Source organism: Manis javanica, chromosome 12 (assembly GCF_040802235.1).
Source record: "Manis javanica isolate MJ-LG chromosome 12, MJ_LKY, whole genome shotgun sequence".
In the NCBI taxonomy this organism is placed as follows: Eukaryota; Metazoa; Chordata; class Mammalia; order Pholidota; family Manidae; genus Manis; species Manis javanica.
The window spans coordinates 124,199-141,780 of NC_133167.1; the positions used below are offsets into that span (position 1 = coordinate 124,199).

The window sequence follows — 17,582 nt, forward strand, 5'->3', positions numbered from 1 at the left end:
CTATCCCAACAGACCCTGAATTCTGTACATGAAGTTGCTAAAATTTCTTCCAAGCATGTCACTTTCTTAGTCCCTGGGTTTCACTTCATTTCACCCAGCACGTGAACTTGGGACCCAAATGAGTGTGAGGCCTTAGGTAATCACCTGCTGAGCTCTGGACTCTGTTTCCTTTTCTCCAGAACTGCAGCCCCTCACCGGTTACCCTGAAAGCCCCTTACTCTGCTGTCATCCCTTGCAGTGACACTGTGACAAGCTCGGGGCTTTTGCTCCCTAGATGGTCCCTAAGCCCTGAGACAGACAGCCTGGAGACAGCGAGGGGGCAGGCGTGGACGCGTTTCCCTTCCCCGGGTCCCAGTCCTTCCGGTCTCCGCCGCTTGGCTGCTGTCCAAATCCCTGCCCACTTTGAGTGGAAGGCGGTCAGTAAGCTGCTCCTTCATACCCACAGAGGAAGCCCACTCTGGTACATATTTTTTAATGTTCTTCAAAATGTTTAAACTTCACTTAAACCTAGAGAGCTGATGTTTAATGACCCTGTAAGTGCATTTGTGTAGGACAGCTGGTTTTCCTAATGACTTCTCAATTAAAGTCAAATCAAATATTCAATAAGTCTTCTCCAAAGTAGAGTTTAAGTGTTATAAGAGCATTATAAACAAAACGTTCTGAGCATTTTTAGATATGCAAGATACCACAGACACTTAAGTCCAGTAACAGGGCATTTGACGTGAGCCTTGCTGGAAACAGTGAAGCGGGCGCACGTGCCACGCAGGCCTGGGCCCGGCCCTGCTGTCCATACTTTCACTCTCAGGTCCTGTTCGAGGACTCTGACCAGAGGAGCTCGTCATAAATCAGGGTAAAGATTCATGTACAAACATTTATCATAATACAAAACAGAAAACATCCTCGATACACCCTAGGGAGTAGTCACATAATTATTAGCTTCCATTAAAAAAGAAGGAAGCCTTAGGGTCTAAGTGCCCCCGCGTCAATGGGTGACAGCCCACCTCCCCACCAGGAGGCTGCACTGCACCCGCAACCACACCCACCTGAACCTGTTCCTCTCCATCCTGAGAGCCGTCTCGGCGCTGCAAGGATGACGCGCTGTGCTCCAGCTCCGGCACGCGGCACTGCCCCGACCGACAGTCCTCCTGGGTAAGGCCGCCCCTCTGGGCAGAGCCCTCTTGCTGCGGGGGTGTGGCCTGTGGGCAGTGCGGCGGCCAACCTCCCTGCCCAGCGAACCACCCCTCCTCTAATCCCCACTTCCCGTGATGAAGCCCTGGAGCTGGTGCACGGGCTCCAAGAGGTCGCGCTCAGGCCTGAGAAACAGGCCTGGCCGTAGGGCGGGGGCCCAGAGCAGGCCCAGCTCGGAGGTGAGACAAGGGGGTGACACCGGCAGGCGGCTGGCTGGGCCCCCCTCCCCCACTGCCAGGACTTGTCAGCAACGGTTCTGGGCTGGAAAACCCTGACACGGAGGGACGAGCACAGAGCCATTGTTCTGTCCCCACATCTCCCCGATTCTGTGTGGGAGATGCTCCCATCAGCTCCCCCGCGCCCGCTGGGAGCCCAGCTGCACAATCTGTTATCAGTGATCAATTGCCTTCCCATTAGTGACCACCAGGCAATTGACCAACACTCTCTTTATATTAATCTTGTTCTCAGGCAAAGCTGAGCCAGCCTGCAGGATGGAAAGCCTTTGGTGAGCAGGGAGGAGGCAAAGTGAGTGAATGGGACCCCAGCCCCTCGGGGATGGAGCCCAAGCCCCTCCTCACACCCATTTGTTGTAATTCGTCCCATGAGGAGAGTACTTCTGAAATCGTGGCTCCAGGGGCTGCGTGTGAACAGAACCCCTACTCTTTTATTCACACAGGAGGAACAGAGGCAGAAAGGAGAACCTGCAGCCTGTGAGTTTCTTTTCTTTCATAAGTAATCCAATTGGGGTTGAGGGGTATCTGGGGCAACTGAAGGAAGGACAGGTGGAGGGAAAGGGCAGGGACAGAGAACAGGGGCCTCTCAGCTCCCCGAGTTTTCTCATCTGCAGGAAGAACCACAATCCCTCAGAACACTTCCAATCCTGGGAGCTGCCACAGGGCATTCCCCTCAAGTTCCCAGATACCTGCTGTCCATCATTTTAATGCTCTCTCAGGAAAAGCCAAGGAAGTTTCCTCTATGAGATACAAGGTCTTGCTGCCAAGTGAGTTACAGAAAGGTCTCCAGGTCCCAGATGATTTGGGGGTCCCAGATGAGGGATGAGAAGCATAGTGGTGAGATGCAGAGTGGCCCAGACACCCCAGAAGCCCATGCAGCTTTCCCACCATGCAAGGCCCTGTGTGCAGCCTGGTGGTGGCTCCCAGGCCCAGGGCTCCCAGTTCCTGTCTGAGGAAGATCTGAGCTCCAGTGGAGGTGCAGCAGGGAATCAGGGCCAAGCTGGACAGACCAGATGAGGCAGGCATTGGTGTGGCTGCATGTGGCTTCTTTTTCTTCAGCACACCCCTGCCTGGCCCAATTAAATGACCATACTTCGCACAAAGGCACAGAGGTTTCCTAATATCCACTCACAGAGGCCATTTTCACATCTCCAGGTGCCCAAAAGTCCCTCAACACAGGCTTGTCTGCGCAGATGGTGCATTGGCCCCAGTCACACCGCAGACCTGACCTCTCGAGGAGACCACCCCCCACCACGGGGTTGCCTCTTCACAGAGTCCTTTGTGTTCCCTCTCCCCTCTCTCCTGCCTTATTTCCAGGGAAAATTCACCCTACAGCCCCCATGACTCAAGGTAGATATTCAGGGCTGGGACCAGATGACCAGCAACTGGGTGGCCTCTGCCAGGAGGCTGCGAGCCACAGCCTCGGTCTCCCCGTGATACCAGCCTGGTCTCCAGGTCACTGGGTAGAGGTCGTAACCCACCTTCCACCTTGTCCCATTCAGTCATTTCAGAGGATTGTCAAAGACGGTATCTATCCTGCCCTCTCCCACATTAGCCAGCATTCTTTTAAAGCACACCTTTCTTCATAACTGGAGCGATTTGATTATTCTGACATTCAGTTCTGAGCAGAAAGCAGGACAATGCCTAATTTTCCCTTTGGCCACCTATTTTTTGGGGTCTTTGGTTAATACCTGCCTTTGGTAACTCACAGACCTCCCTTCTTCGAGCCTCATGGATTCATGGGTTTACACAGATCCGATGTAGTCAGTCAACTGTGACCACTATTCTTTTTTATTTGACAAGAGGGACCCTGTTCAAATCGGCCTCTTGTTTTTTTGGCCATATTCCATCAGTCCTGGAAAGCTCCCTGGCTTCTGCAACAGCCAAATGTCGTGAGCTCGTTGTGCCCCTTAGCTGCCCAGAACAGGAAACGGACAGGTAAACCGTCCTTGGGCAGTAGTGAAGTCACATTCAGAGATAAGACGTTACAACGGCTGGTACATGCCACATGGGCGAGTCTCAGGAACTGTGTGCAGGGGAAGAGGCAGAGGCGGAGAAACAGAATAAAAAGATGAGCAGCAGAGAAAAGAAGCTGAGGCGACATTTCCTGAGAGAGCAGAGTGGGTGTCACCCACTCTGCAGGAGGAGCTTGTGTCTGTGCCGCGCCGCCTCTGGGTTGGGGTCGCCCCCCAAGGAGTGAGGGACCACTGCCGGGCCAAAGAGAGTCCTGATCTTGTTCTGGGGCAGGTTACACAGGGGACACGACCGTGAACCGCCTCGAGGGGTCGCTGCCCTGCAGGCAGAGCCGAGCTCCACCCAGGGAGGGGAGGGGCACTTCTCCCGTCAGGGGCTCTGGGGGTCCCTGGCTTCAGCCAGCCACCCACCACTGTGAGGCCCTGACCCTGGCGCACAGCTGCCAGGATTAAGTACAGATTCCAGCTCTCGGATGGCCGAGCGGGTCCTTGGGTTTCTCTGCTCAGGCTGGCAGAGGGGAGGGGCTCCCATGGCGTCATACATGGCTGTGTGGCTGCTCAATCAGCCCAGGTGCCTCTCTCGCAGGCCTCACTGTCCACACCTCACCCCTAACGTTCACTCCTCTCCTCTGTCCTGGCCTGCCACCAGCACTCCCTGAGCCCATGGTGAGCAGCTGTGGGTCACCTTGTTCTGGAAGGCAAATGCCCAGCCAGCAGTGGAAAGCCAGGGCCAGCTGGGGAGCCACGTCAGAGCAGGCACACAGCTCTTGTTGGGATGCTCCCAGGGCCCACAGGGAGACATGAGGTAGGGAGGGCTGGACACAGAAGGGGTCACAGTCAGCCCTGCAAACCCTGCAGACACCCAGGCGAGAAGGCACAGAGGGTAGAGTCCCTCCAGGGCCACTGTCTGAAAGGGAGGAGGCGGAGGGCAGCCCACGGTCACCCCACACCTAGGAGCACACCCTTGGGGGGCCCAGGGGTGTAGCCCAGAGGCCCCTACAGCCCACAGCCATTGGCGTGCAGGCAGGCATGAGCAGGGGGATTCGACCGCAGTCTAGGACGAGCCTGAGGGCTACAGACAGAGTCCCAAACCAGAAAGGATAATCATCTGCCTCGTGATTCAGTCTGGTGAGATGCTCATCATTCTGGGCCCTCTGACAGTGTCCCCCACAGACAGCCACACCCTAATCCCCTGGGATCTGTACATCACCTACAGAGCAAAGAAATTTCCCAGACATGACTAAGTTAGGAATCTTCATTTGGAGGATTATTCTGAGTTATCTGGGTGGGCCTGGCATTGCCACAAGGGCCCTTATAGGAGGGAGGAAGGCCAGTGTCTCGGACAGGTGTCTGCACCCTGTGCTCACCGAGGCGCCATCCACGACAGCCAAGCCACGGAAACCACCTGAGTGTCCGTGGACAGGTGGGTGGGTGATGTCTGCATATATACACACCATGGACACCCAGCCGTGAGCAAGGGGGGAAGCCTGCCACCTGCGATGACATGTGCCCAGGGAAATGATCCAAATGAAGGCAGCATGTGTTCTCATGGAGAATCTTTGACACGTGACCTGATAGAGACAGAGTGAATGGTGGCTGCCAGGGAGGGGCAGGGTGGGCGGCAGCTAGCCAGAGGGTCAGACCCTGCTCCCAGGTCGGTGCAGTGACTCCAGGACAGACCCTGCCTGAATACTTGGAAGTTGCTGGGAAATGAACTGACCCGTAATGTTCTCACTCGCGAGGTGCTGGGGGCCCAAACAGCCTTCGCGTGGAGTTGTACTGCCGCACGCGGTTGGCCCCTCACCTTTTGCAGCTACACAGCCTGGTGTGTCAGTTTTGTCCCAGTAAGGCTGGGGCAGCACTTCATCCCCACCCCTTGGCCAGGAGGCTGCTTAGCATCCAAAGATGCCAATCCAGGAGAACTTAAGCAATGAGGTGGCTGACACTTAAAAAGAAAATGAACAGGACAGCAAATGCTAGCTGTTGCCCTCCCAGGCTTGGGTCTGAAACAGGTGCAGTGCATGGGCTCAGGTGTTGCCATTCATAAGATTGCAATCTGTGGACAGGCATAGGCTGCAGGGTAGCCCAGAGCAGCTGCGGGGGTGGAGGAGGCACCAGGGCCACAGCTCTGGGCACCCAGACAGTCCTCCCTCTGAAAGATGGTCCACCAAGGGCACATTTGTGCTCAACAAAGGCCATCTGCTATGTACTAGTCTGTGTGGTTCATGATTCATGGGCAACAGAATTAGAAGGACATCTCAGAAAATCCATAAACAAAGCCGTTATTCTTGTGTACAGATGAGAGAAAATGTGATGGACCGTTCTTCATGGTACCCAGCAGTGACCCTGAGTGTGACAGCTGACCTCAAAGGGCCTCACCCCTCGATCAGTCCAGCTCCCTCAGTTCTTCCCTACAAACAGTGAGGTTTTCCTTTTGCCATCTGAATGACAAGCCCCAGGCCAATTCCTGGGGGCTCGTTGCATTCCTGACTCCCCTGTAGACCTCCCTCTCCTTCCCCACCCACCTCATTCCAGGGGCAGATCTGATAAACCCATTTACAGTGACAGGTAGGGACAAGATGGCGAGCCAGAGCTTGGAGGCCTGGCTTTGCCTGGCTGGTGCCCACTCAAGTTCAGTGGTAGCAACCCCTGCAAAGACACGAATGCAATGAGCCCCCAGGAATTGGCCTGGGGCTTTTCATTCAGAAAGATTTCCATGGGAGCAGCCCCTGCAAAGACAGGGTGCCTGCATGTGTGCGGGATCTTCCACCCGTTGGTTCCAGTTCACGGAGTCTTGACTTGAAGGTCACAAGTTTTATCAATGGACAAGCACAGGAGAGAGCTGTGAACACACCTGCCCTGCAAGCAGGGCCCCAGAATACCTGGAGCAGCCCGCTCTATCACCCGCCCATTACATATGTACCCTCTGAGGGTCTGTTCATTAAACATCAGTTGGGCTGTACCCCCAGCTAGCCCTGCCAGGCCTGCAGACAGCTGCCACCTGGACAAGTGTAGAAGGGGCTGTCTGCAGGTGCTGGGCAGCTGACACAGATGACTGAGCCACAGGCCATATTGGCCAGCTTTCTGCCTGGGGACACATCTCCTCCTCTGTGAGGTGGTCCCCAAGAAGAACCAAGATCTCACTGAGGTGGACCCAGAGACTAGCTTCCAGGGCTGTGAACACACCTGGAATCTACAGTATCTGAACCCAGAGCCTGGGGGCCCCTGGGCCATGCCTGAGGCTGCCGTCCATGCGTACAAAGCAAGGTTCCTGAGGACCAGAGGAGTGGAGAAGGGACACACTGCATCCCGTTCGGACTGAGTGGGGCCCCCGAGGCATCCCAAGCATCAGCTGAAACCCTGGAAGCCTTCAGAATAAGAACTGTGCCCTCAAGTAAAGGCCATAATGGGACAAAAATGGAATTAAAATGAACTTGACAGACAACACCAGGCCTCCTTCCCTGCTGGTCTGAGCAAAACTCAGGCCCTGAAAGAAGTCATCTCTCACTCCGCAAACCCCACTGCTGCCAGAGTGGCCTTGTGCTGGCCACACGCGTGTGCGCCACCAGGACCTTCACACAGGTTCTCACATAAAGCGTAGAACAGAAAGCAGACACAGAAAGAGCATAAGAGGCGTCTGTCCCTGAGAAAAGAAAGACAGGTTGATGGGCACAGACCCCAGGATGCACCCCAGTGCAGCAGTGCCGGCGGCCACAGGGCTCCACAGAAGCAGGGGTCCCAGCAAGGGCAGAAGCTCACAAGGAGCCCGGGTAAAGTCCTGAGAAGAGACCGCGGCATCTGACACACAGCAGCACCACGCAGGCTGAGGGCGGGGACAGGCCACCAGCAGGACGCAGCTGCCCGGGAACTGCCAACCGAGGAAGCCCAGGAACCAAAGCAGAGCCACAGCGCAGCCCATGCAGAGAACACACACAACAGAGTGGCCCGCACGGGAGCCCCACGGAAGGAGAAGGAGCACACGCACAGAGGAACCCCTGGAGGCGTAGGGCCTCTGGAGGCCGTATGGTGACAGCCTCGCCCCTCCTGTCCCACCAACACCTGCCTCCCTGCCTCAGGTGTGTCCCCAGCTCCCTCCAGCTTCTCTTCCAGAGAACCCAACTTCACACACCATTTCTTAAAGGAAGCACTATGGTGTATTATGGTTCCTCATGGATACGGCAGTGAACTGCATGGCAACAGCACGAGGGCAGGGCGAGAGAACTGCCCTGCTGCCAGGCTCCTGCAGTTCTGTGAAGGGCAAGCAGACTGCAGTCAGCTGGGATGCATATTGTATCACTACAGAAAACACAATGCTAGGAGGCATTGCCTCACTGCTAAATTAACACTGAAAGGCCCACGAGAGACTAAAACAAAGTGCTGAAAAAATTCAATTAACCCAGAAAAGACAGGCATGAAGGAACAGGGGACACAAGAGAGGACAGCTAAAAAACAAATACCAGGAAGGCAGCAGGTGCATAGCTGACCACATCGATGACCCCATGCAATGCAAAGGGAGGCTACTGCAAATGAAAGGCAGGGATTGTGCAGCGGGAGGGACACAGAGACCCACTATTCCCAAACTGTGAAGACACAGGTGGGAAAGCGTCCACAGGATGGAAGATGACATGCCATGCAAACTACATATCGGAAAGCTGCCGGAAACCCCTGGATCAGGCCCTCTGGCATTTCCAGAGATGAAGAGCAACTCTCCATCATGATAAAAGGGTCAGGAAGACATAAAAATCCTACTTGTGACTCTAATAACAGCTTCAAAATACACGCAGTGAGAACGTAGAACTAAAGGGGAAGGACAGAGCACATTCACAGCTGAGCCAGTAGGACCTGCACATGGAGTCAGTAAGGGTGTCACAGGGTGGGACAGTGCTGGCCCCCCACCGGGATGATTGACCTTTGTGGGGCAGTCCACACACCATTCTCAAGTGTACGAGCAACATTTACCTAGACTGAAGATGTTTCAAAGAGGAAGATGTACAAATGGACAGTTCACCATCATGAGTCACTAAGGAAATGCCACACTGAGATGCCACCACCCCCATCAGGTCACGGATGAGGTGATGAGGCCCAAGCAACCATTGAAGGGGCAGAGGTGGGGGTCCAGCTGGCAGCTAGACATTCTGGGTCTCTCACAGAGTAACCCCTGTGCATTTATTAAATAGCTGTTTTAAATGTGGCTTATCTGGGTTAGACTACAGTTGTGTCTTGGCTGGACCAGGTCCTTTCCAAAACTAAGTGAAAATTAGCAGAAATAAAGAGCCTCTTCCCCCAACCTCCCAGGAAGTTCTAACAGTGGGGGTGTGAGTGACCAGTGGTGAAGGAGGGAGCAGGGGTCCCAGGGACACAGAGTCAGGCAGGTGATGAGACATTCCCACCTTCCAGATCTGAGACCTAAAGCTGCTGCTCAGTCACCCAACCCAGAGAACCCCAGACCCCAAGGTGAGCCCAGAGGTGGCCAGGGGCCACCACCTGTAGTACATGCCAGGCCCTGGCTTTTTGCAACAGGAGCCACCATGCACCCCTAGGTCAGGCAGAGGCCTGGGAGGGGTGTCTGCCTTCCTGGCAGGGCACACTGGGGCAGCCGTACACTGCAGTGAAATGGGGCACCAGAGTCAGGGAAGGCTGGGGCAGGCCCACCTCCCCTCCCAGCCCTCCTTCAATAAGATGCAGGACATGGGCCAAGGTTACCACTCAGCAGCCCCAAGGCCCACCCCACAAGCTGTCAGAGCTGGCGCTCATAGCCTTTCCTCTCCGTGAATCCTTCCCCATGGTGCGCAGGAGATGAGCCTTCCCTTCCCGTTCGCAGGAAGTCAGGTGAGGTCACTCACCGTTGGGGTCACAGACCCAAGGAGTGATCTGTTGCCTTCAGGACAGGGGCTGGGGCACCGAGCTGGGACCTGCCATGATCAGCATGTGTGGCAGGGCCATGGGCGGGGCAGCGTCTGGCAGGGGTGCCGGACTCACATCCTTGTATGCGGGACCTGCAAAGCGGGAGAGACTGTGTGCACAGAATAGGCGGCAGCAGCCAGAGCAGAGGGAAAACAGGGTCTGCAGAGCCACCCCCACGGCAGCTCCTCCCAGAGATGCTCTTCCACCCCAGTGTGCTCCCTGGTTGCTCTTGGCTCTGGCTGCCTGCCCCACGCCAGCCCTGTGCTAAGCCTCTCAGACCCCCATGGGGCAGAGAGACAGCTGTGGCCTCAGGCCCTATCGCAGGCCTGTCCACCCGCACCCCAGGTTGACAGCCTGGCGCTGACCCAGACCCCACTCAGCCTGCCTTCCTGCTTCCCTGATAGACCCTGCTACCCAGCAGGGGTCATGTGGCTGAGCTCTAGCCACCCCCCCCACCTCCTCCGGCTGGAGGGAAGCCAGCTGCAGGGAGCCTGATGGGGGCCGGGGCCCCCAAGTCACAGTGTAGAAGCCAGCACCCAGGAAGGGAATGAACCTAGCCAACCACTGCAGCCAGTGTGGGCCTGGCCGGCCGCACCAGGCCCTCAGCTCCAGGCTGCAGCCACTGTATCCCCAGCTCCTCCTGCTCTGCCGACACCTTCCCCACATCCCTGAGGCCGCACAGCAGAGCGGGAAGCAAGCCCATGTGCGAGCAGGCACTGGGCAACTGCAGGCTGCCCAACAAACAGTGGGACAGTTCCTGCACTCTCCATTTCTGGGAGCTAAAATTTCATACCATTTTCATAATGCAAATGAATGCAGCAGGTCAGTTCACAATGGCACAAGTGTGTGGTCCTCACGAGGCCTCCAGGGAGCAGCAGCCATCCTGCAGGGCCCATCCCCACCAGTGCCTGGAAGCAGCCCAGCCCTGAGCAGTGAGGAACTCAAGGATCTGCCCTGACTCTGCCTCCACACTCTCCCAGTCCTTTTCTGAGCAGATCTGTAGAACTTCCTAGAAGGCAATGCGAGTCTACATCTAGATTACAAGTGCGGAGAAAGTAAAGGTTCCAGGACTCTCACCTGCCCCCTAGTTGGCTTGCCCAATGCACAAGTGTGAGCAATGCATCGTTATTGACTATAGACAAAAGAGCTCCGCCCCGTGCTTCGGGCTGCACAGCTGCAGGAGAGCAGAGGCTGAAGTGGTGGCTGCGCCAAGGACAGAGACAGAGCTGGCTGTGGAGACAGAGAGGCCCAGAGGCAGAGACCGGCTTACTGCCTGAAGACTCACTCTAAGTGGACAGGATTCTAGTGATTGACCTACCACTATGGCATGAAGTTGTGTATAAACCCTTTCACCCCAAGAATGTTCCATTGTTATTTTTCAGTCTCACTGAATCCATAGTGAACTTGCCTGGGGCTGAAACTCTTGGGCATAGCTGTCCAGGCCTCTCTGCACAGTCCCTCCTCACAGACGTCCTCTGGGCCTCTGTCCTCAGTGCTGCCACCACTCCAGCCTGTGCTCTGCTCTCCTGCAGCCTTGCAGCCGTGCCACCTGTCAGCCAGAGCACTGGGCAGATCTCTTTATGTAGAGTCAATAGCCATGTATGGCCCACACATGTGTAGTGAGCTAGCCAACCAGGGCCAGGTGAGAATCCTGCCCACAGGAACTCTCATTTTATCCACAGCAAAACACCAGGATAGATGTGTTTCTAAGCAAAGTCAATAAATCGTCCTCTGACTTTTCAGCTCAGAGAAAGCAGAAATGCTTTCCAGTGAGGTTCACTCAGGGTGAACCCTCACAGAGGGACCCCAGTGCAGCACCTGGTACCTACAGGACACCAGACAGGGACAGGGTATGAGCTACAGAGGATGGCACTGTGGCTGCCCCCAGGGAGAGGGTTTCGGAGATAAAGCACTGTGTATAAAACTAAAGTTCCTGTGGCCAGGATTCTCAGCTGGCCCTGGTTGGCTAGCTCACTACACACGTGTGGACAATAGGTTATATTGACTCTATAATATAAAGAGCCCTGCCCAGTGCTCTGGGCGACATGGTGGCACAGCTACGAGGCTGCAGGAGAGCAGAGCAGAAACTGGAGTGGTGGCGGCGCCAAGGACAGCTCTGTGGGCAGAGAGGCCCAGAGGCAGAGACCGGCTTGCTGTGTGCAGACTCTCTCTGAGTGAATGGGATTTTATGACCGACCTGCCACCGTGGAAATAAAGTTGGGTATAACCCTTTCACCCCCAGAATGTTTTACTGTCATTCCTTTAGTCACAGTGAATCCATATTGAACTTGCCCAGGGCTGAAATCCATTGGCAAGACAAGCACCCACCCTCCGGTGTCCACAAAGGGCAGGAAGTGTCCTGGGTCACTGGCTAATAAAGGTTATGCTAGGTTGGTCCCCTTGCCCGGCCCTGCATGTGGCCTCCTTGTGCAGTAGTGGGGCTGCTATGACCCACTCCCTGGAATGCAAGAAAGTTGATTCTTTCCCTTCCCCAAGACACCTACCTAAAATCAGGAGATGGGTCACACTTTGAGTCCCCCAACATTGGGTGAAGTAACAGTGATGACGTGTAGAATGTCTTCCTTCCTTCCTGAGACCTTCAGATGTTGTGTATCTCCATTACTAGTTCAGTTCCCTAAGGTAGTTATTGCTGCATCATCATTAATTAGGCGCCAGTTGGTGTTTCAGAGTACACAAGGGGCTGACAGGGTTGGAGGAGGGGCGGGGACTGGGGAAGGGGCGGGGACTGGGGAAGGGGCGGGGCAAGGGAGGGCCGGGGAGGAAGGGACTGGAGGACCTTCTGAGGTGTTGGAAAGGGATGGGAAGTGGGGCGACCAGGAGGGAGGGTGGTCCTAGGGGACAGGATCTGGTGCAGCAGACAGGGTGTGGGTTTTGGGAGGGGTCCTCTGGGAGAGCTGGACGCCTCCATCCAGTCCCTCTCTGGGTTCCAGGACCCTGCCCACTGGTATACTAGGGTCTCCCAAGGCCAGCCGGAAGGAAGACACCCCAGGAATGGGGTCTGGTCCTGCCCTGGAAACCCCCCAAATCATGGACAGAAGATGCAGGGAGAGAGTTCATCAGGCTGGACAGCAGACCCATGTGAGACTGTAGTGGGTGCCTCTACCTCCTACCAACCACCACCAGCAGAAAGGAGCCTGGCAGCAGGAAGCTGTGGGTAGCAGGTACAGGGGGACCCGAGGGTGACAGATGCAGGGGGAAAGGGCCAATGCACAAGCACCCTCTCTCATCAGATTCACCCTGCCCAGAACTGATACCGCCCACTTAGGTCATCACACCCAGGGTAGACGCACACCCCAGGAAGAGGCTTGGTCCCGCCCTAAGACAGAAGACTCTCACCCAGTGTAGACGGCACACTGACGGTGGAGGCAGTCCTGTCCTGGAGGGTCTCACCCAGGCAAACAAGTACCTGGACGTCTGGGTGCAGGGCTTCCCAGGCCCATGCTGCTAGGTGAGGGCTCCCACTCAGGCTGGCCAGGTCTGCATGTGGTGTGTCCATGCAGCTTGGCCTTCTATGTGGGGTGGAACCTTCTGGGATCTGGCAGCCTTTTGGCCTGGGCAGACATGCAGGATGAGATGTGAGGTCTGGCTACCTGGAGCCATCTCCAGCCCCACCTGCCAGGCCCCAGTGTCTGTGCAGGGGCTCCTCTCCCTGCATGCCTCCCCCACACCTGTCAGCACCTAGGACCCAGGTCAGCCTCAGGGCAGAATGTTCCAGAGCTGCCATACCAGCTGGGCAGGGCCTGGACAAAGGCTTCCATGCACTCACCCTGCCCAACAGGGCAAGGCTTCCCCGAACACCGCCCCCTGCCACCCCGCCACCCAGCATTCAGCTTCCCTGGGGCCCTGAGCCAGGGTTGCCTGATCCAGCCAGCCACTGTCATGTGCCCACCTGGCTGGGTCAGTAAGGCTCAGCACCCCCATCCCGTAGAAGAGGCCCCAGGGGTCTGTTAGGGGTAGCAATCCAGAGCGTGGTCATGCACACCTGCAGGGCTTTGGGCTTCTAGCAGAGGTGGCCTCTGGGACCCCAGCGGGCCTAAGAACCTCATCGGGTACACTGCCAGTGTTCTCCTGCCACCTCCCCTCCAGGTGGGATGTGCCTTTTAGGCCAGGATTTGGCATCTTCAGTAAAGATGAGCGCTGGTCCAGGGGGAGGGGAGGAAGGGGAAGAGGGAGGAGAGGGGGAGGCTCACCGACCTGGGCTGGGAGGAGCGGCTCTCATCTCTCCCCGCAGAGGAGCGTGGCAAGCGACCTGTTCCTGAAATCTCACAGGTCCACACAGTGTTGGTTCCCCCGCAGCCCTAGCCCTGTACCAAGGCTGTGGTTGGCCTGGGCGTCCTGTCCCATCCCACATGGCCAGGAATCTAGACACCATACACGGGAGGAAGTGCTGGGCAGAGGGGGTCCCTGCATGGGGTCCCTCCCACCTCACACCTCCTCCCAGGCGGTGGGTCCAGTGCAGCCCAAGAGTGCGCGTGGTTTTTCTGTTTAACTTTATTTTGCTGGAGTGTGGCACACATACACACAGAGAAAAGTGCCTGGAAGACGCGGCACACAGGGAGGGTTACAGCATGAGCATCCACCACACCACGGCTGCGTGCAGGGAGAGCCGCATGGAAGCAGGGGTCAGCCGGGGGAGGGCCGGGCCGGGGCGCGGGGGCCGCTGGTGGGGATGAGGCAGCTGTGCTCTAGCTCCTGGGCAGCCCTGCCAGCGGGGTGTGCTCCTCACACGCGGTGCTGCAGGTTGTCGGGGCTGAACTTGTACAGGTACATGACCCAGAGGATGCAGACAGTCATGGAGACCCAGATCCAGACCTCCTCGTGGGGATCGAATTGCGGCCGGCAGCAGCTCTCGTCGCAGCTCAGGTCCTCCTCCTCGGGAGGCCCCGGGCTGTACCTGCCCGGCCTGCGCCTTGGCTGCCGCCGCTTCCTGTTAAAGCGGGGAGGTGCAAGGCCTGCGCTCTGGAGGGCCCTGCAGTGTATGATACTGAAGACAGAGAAGGGGATGGTGATGGAGCCCTGGCCGATGGAGACCAGGGGGTCTTGGCCAGTGGTGTCTGGCCTACTACCGCCGCCCGCCCCCTCCTGGCCTCCGGTGATGCTGTCAGAACCCTTGCTTTTGGCTTCATCGGTGAAGGTGAAGGGGAAGATGATGGAGCCCCTGGCACTGGCGAAGGGGTCCTTGCCCCCGATAATGGCGGCCAAGGACATGGGGAAGGTGATGGAGCCCTCTCCGTCATCAGTGAGGCCAAAGAGATAGGATACAGGCAGTGGCTGGTTCTCAGTGGTGAGGAGGCTCTGGTCGACACCCTTGGGGCTAGAAATGGAGCCACGGCCTTTGAAGATGAACCCCTTGAGCTGGAAGGGCTTGGCACTGCCGAGGAGCACTCCTCTACCATGGAAGATGGGGTCTCTGATGCTCACGGGGATGCCCTTGGCCTTGGGCATGGCTGAGGAGTTGGCAGGCAGGTAGATGGAGCCCATGGCGATGACACCCGGCCCACTGCAGTTAGCCTCGGGAAGGGAGCCCCCTTCAGGGCCTGCGCTGCCCTGGGCATCAGCAGCAGGGCCCCGGTCCCGCCTAATGTCCACAAGGGAGAAGGGGACGGTGACGATGTCATTACCGTCCTGGCCAAAGAAGTCGCTGCTGGCAGAGAGGGGGTTTCTGATGAAGTCGGACACAGACAGGGGGATGGTGATGGAGTTGGGGGTGTAACTCCTGGCACGCTCGACCACGGGGCCACTGCTGAGGGCCAGCAGCTCCTTGCCAGAGGCCGCGTTGGCCAAGCTGCTGCTGCTGTAGAGGGTGTACCTGCCTTTGACAGTGGTGGGGCTCTTGGCCTCCGGCCCCCAGGCAGGGTCTGGGGGCTTCTGGAAGAAGCAGACACCCAGGTCACAGGCCTCACAGCGCTCGCCGAAGCAGATCTCGGGGCACTGATCTGAGCTGAGGCTCTCCCCGTAGCACTTCTGCAGGATGTACAGGACAAGCTTGCTGAGGAAGAGCCTGACGTTCAGAAGGCTCACCTGGCAGTCCCCATGGGAGCCTGGTGGGCACAGTCTGCACTGCTGGCCCCAGAGGCGCATCTTCACCAGCCCCAGACGGCTGTCCCCGTCCCACCACATGTGGAAGAGGATGTGCACGTGGGCCGAGGACCAGCCCCACTGACAATGGCCACACTGGAGCCTGGAAGGAGAGAGGTGGCATGAGCAGGGGGAGGGGGCAGCCCAGTGCCCCAGTCTGGCAGGGGCGCAGCCCAGCACTGGCTCCACAGCCCCCGGCGCCTGTCTGTAAAAGGACAGAATGCAGGTGCACACCCTTTGCCTGCCACCTGTAACCTGAAAAGCTGAGAAGCAAATGCCTTTCTTCAGCTTGGCACCAAACCCCACTCAGGGCAAAGCCTGGCCCGCCACCTGTGAGGGGTCACTCCACTTGCTGCTGTATCCTGCGGCTTTTCTAGCCTGAGGAAATGTCACCAAGAGCTGAGAACAGCCTTGCAGGTACAGTGAGAGCAGAAAGAGCAAGTGTCCTGGAGAGAGGAAGGTGGGGGGTGCCCAGAAGGAGGAGCCCCATCCAGAGGGAAAGTAGGTGATAGGGGGCTGTGTGAGGCCAGATTGGGGGGGGCAATAGGGGGCGACAGAGGTTCCTGGGAAGCAGTGAGGGGCTGGAGAACCCCAGGGTGGCAGGTGAGCCCACAAGCCTCGCTCACTCTGGCTTTGATGTGTGAGCAAGAGGGCCGGGCACCCTCCTGACTGAAGGGGGTCAGCATGCTGGTGCTGGGAGATCCCTAAGGCTTCGTGTCTATGTGGCTGGGCCATCTCTCCAAGAACCAAGGTCACAGTAGCATGTGCAGACATGCATGCATGGGGACTTGCACACCTGCCCCAGAAGCTTTCCAGCACTGACCATGGAGATTTCAGTGATGGTCAGGTCGCTCCTAACCCTAACCCTAACTCTAACCGCCCAGTGACAGCTAGCTGCACCCAGACATGGATGAGCTGAGATCAGTTCCCAGGAGAAACCCAACTTTCAATTTATTTAAATCTAGCCCACAAGCACCTTTGAGGCCACATTCAGCTGCCTAGAGCAGTTCTGCAGCTTGCTGTAGGAACAGCAGCGCGGTTCTAGGTGCTTCTCAGACACGGAGGGCGGCTCCCACATCGCCAGAAAGCCAACAAACTGCCCCAGGGCTTCAGACGCTGGGAAGCTGTTGTGTCTGTGTTGAAGGGTGCTTGCACATGGGGCCCCACAGTGACCTGTCTGCATGACCCCCCCTTCCCACTGTACCCCTTCCGGGCTGGCCCCCAGCTGGGTGGGACCTGTGGGTCTGGCCTGTCCTCACTGCAGTGACAGCCTGTCACGGTGATATCATTGTGACCCATGGCCACCAAGGCTCCCAAGCCAGACCCCCCTCAGTAGGCATCCAGGCTAGACACAGGTCTCGCCTCTCGGACCCTGCTCCCTGGGTCCACGCCTCAGCTTCCCAGCCCCCCAGACCACAACGCCTGCGTCAGTGCTGCCATGGAAACCAGGAGACGCCACAGTGAGTGAACAAAGTCCCCACGTGTGGGCGGCCCCCTCGCCCCGCGTGCCCCCCCCCCCCCGCAGGGCCCTGCTGGGCTTCAGATGGCCACCCCACCGGCAGGGTCTCAGCTCATGGGCACTGACAGGGACTGAACAGGAGCTGCTGCCCCAACACCCCCGCTGCCCAAAAGGGAGAGGAGCACCCGGCCCACCCAGGGGCCAGGAGCAGCCGGGACACATGCTTCTCTCGCCTCCCCACCATGGGCCGCGCCACCCCCAGCCTGACCCTGGGACTCAGGGCTGACCTAGGGCCAGTGGCTGAGCAGCCGTCAGCTCCCCCAAACCTCCAGAAGGCCTCAGCCCTCAGCCGCACCTTGAAAGCCCCCTCAGCCGGTACTGGACACCACCGCTGTCCATTTGCCCGGAGGCCAGGTTCTCCTCAGGGACAAGCTCCCAGGTATCCTGAGGTTTCCTCTTGGCCATCAGCTGGGCTAAGGTGCTGGCCCACACGTCCACCCCTTCCATGCTGGCGCTGGGCTCCGCAGTGCGGTCTGACAGCTGCGCCAGCGCGGAGCTCCCGGAAGCACCCACTGCCCACATCCCACCAGCCAATCGCTGCTTGGCAACCTACAGTCTCCATGGCAACTGGGTTTGCTCAGAGAAGCGAGAAACAGTCCTTTTTTCTTATCCTTCTGAATATTTTTTATTATGCAAGCAGTATGTTTCAATCATAAGAAAAATTAG

The 17,582-nt window shown here is 57.5% G+C and overlaps 1 protein-coding gene across 1 annotated transcript; it reads right to left on the reverse strand.

Annotated features, from left to right (window-relative positions):
* Positions 1 to 13,792: 13,792 nt before the first annotated feature.
* RTP5 (receptor transporter protein 5 (putative)) lies at positions 13,793 to 17,453 on the reverse strand. The gene is made up of 2 exons (XM_017647079.3): positions 17,212 to 17,453; positions 13,793 to 15,500 (listed from the first exon to the last, which is right to left on the reverse strand). Exons 1-2 carry the CDS (start codon positions 17,436 to 17,438, stop codon positions 14,042 to 14,044), a joined length of 1,686 nt encoding a protein of 561 aa, XP_017502568.3. The 5' UTR covers positions 17,439 to 17,453; the 3' UTR covers positions 13,793 to 14,041.
* Between the last annotated feature and the right edge of the window lie 129 nt (positions 17,454 to 17,582).

What these genes read in the sequence shown, in the direction of transcription:
- RTP5 (XM_017647079.3), bottom strand. Translation starts at nt 17,438, where the DNA reads ATGTGGGCAGTGGGTGCTTCCGGGAGCTCCGCGCTGGCGCAGCTGTCA. An exon ending in CGGCTGAGGGGGCTTTCAAG is followed by an intron (nt 15,501 to 17,211) that starts GTGCGGCTGAGG and finishes CTCTCCTTCCAG; the next exon opens with GCTCCAGTGTGGCCATTGTC.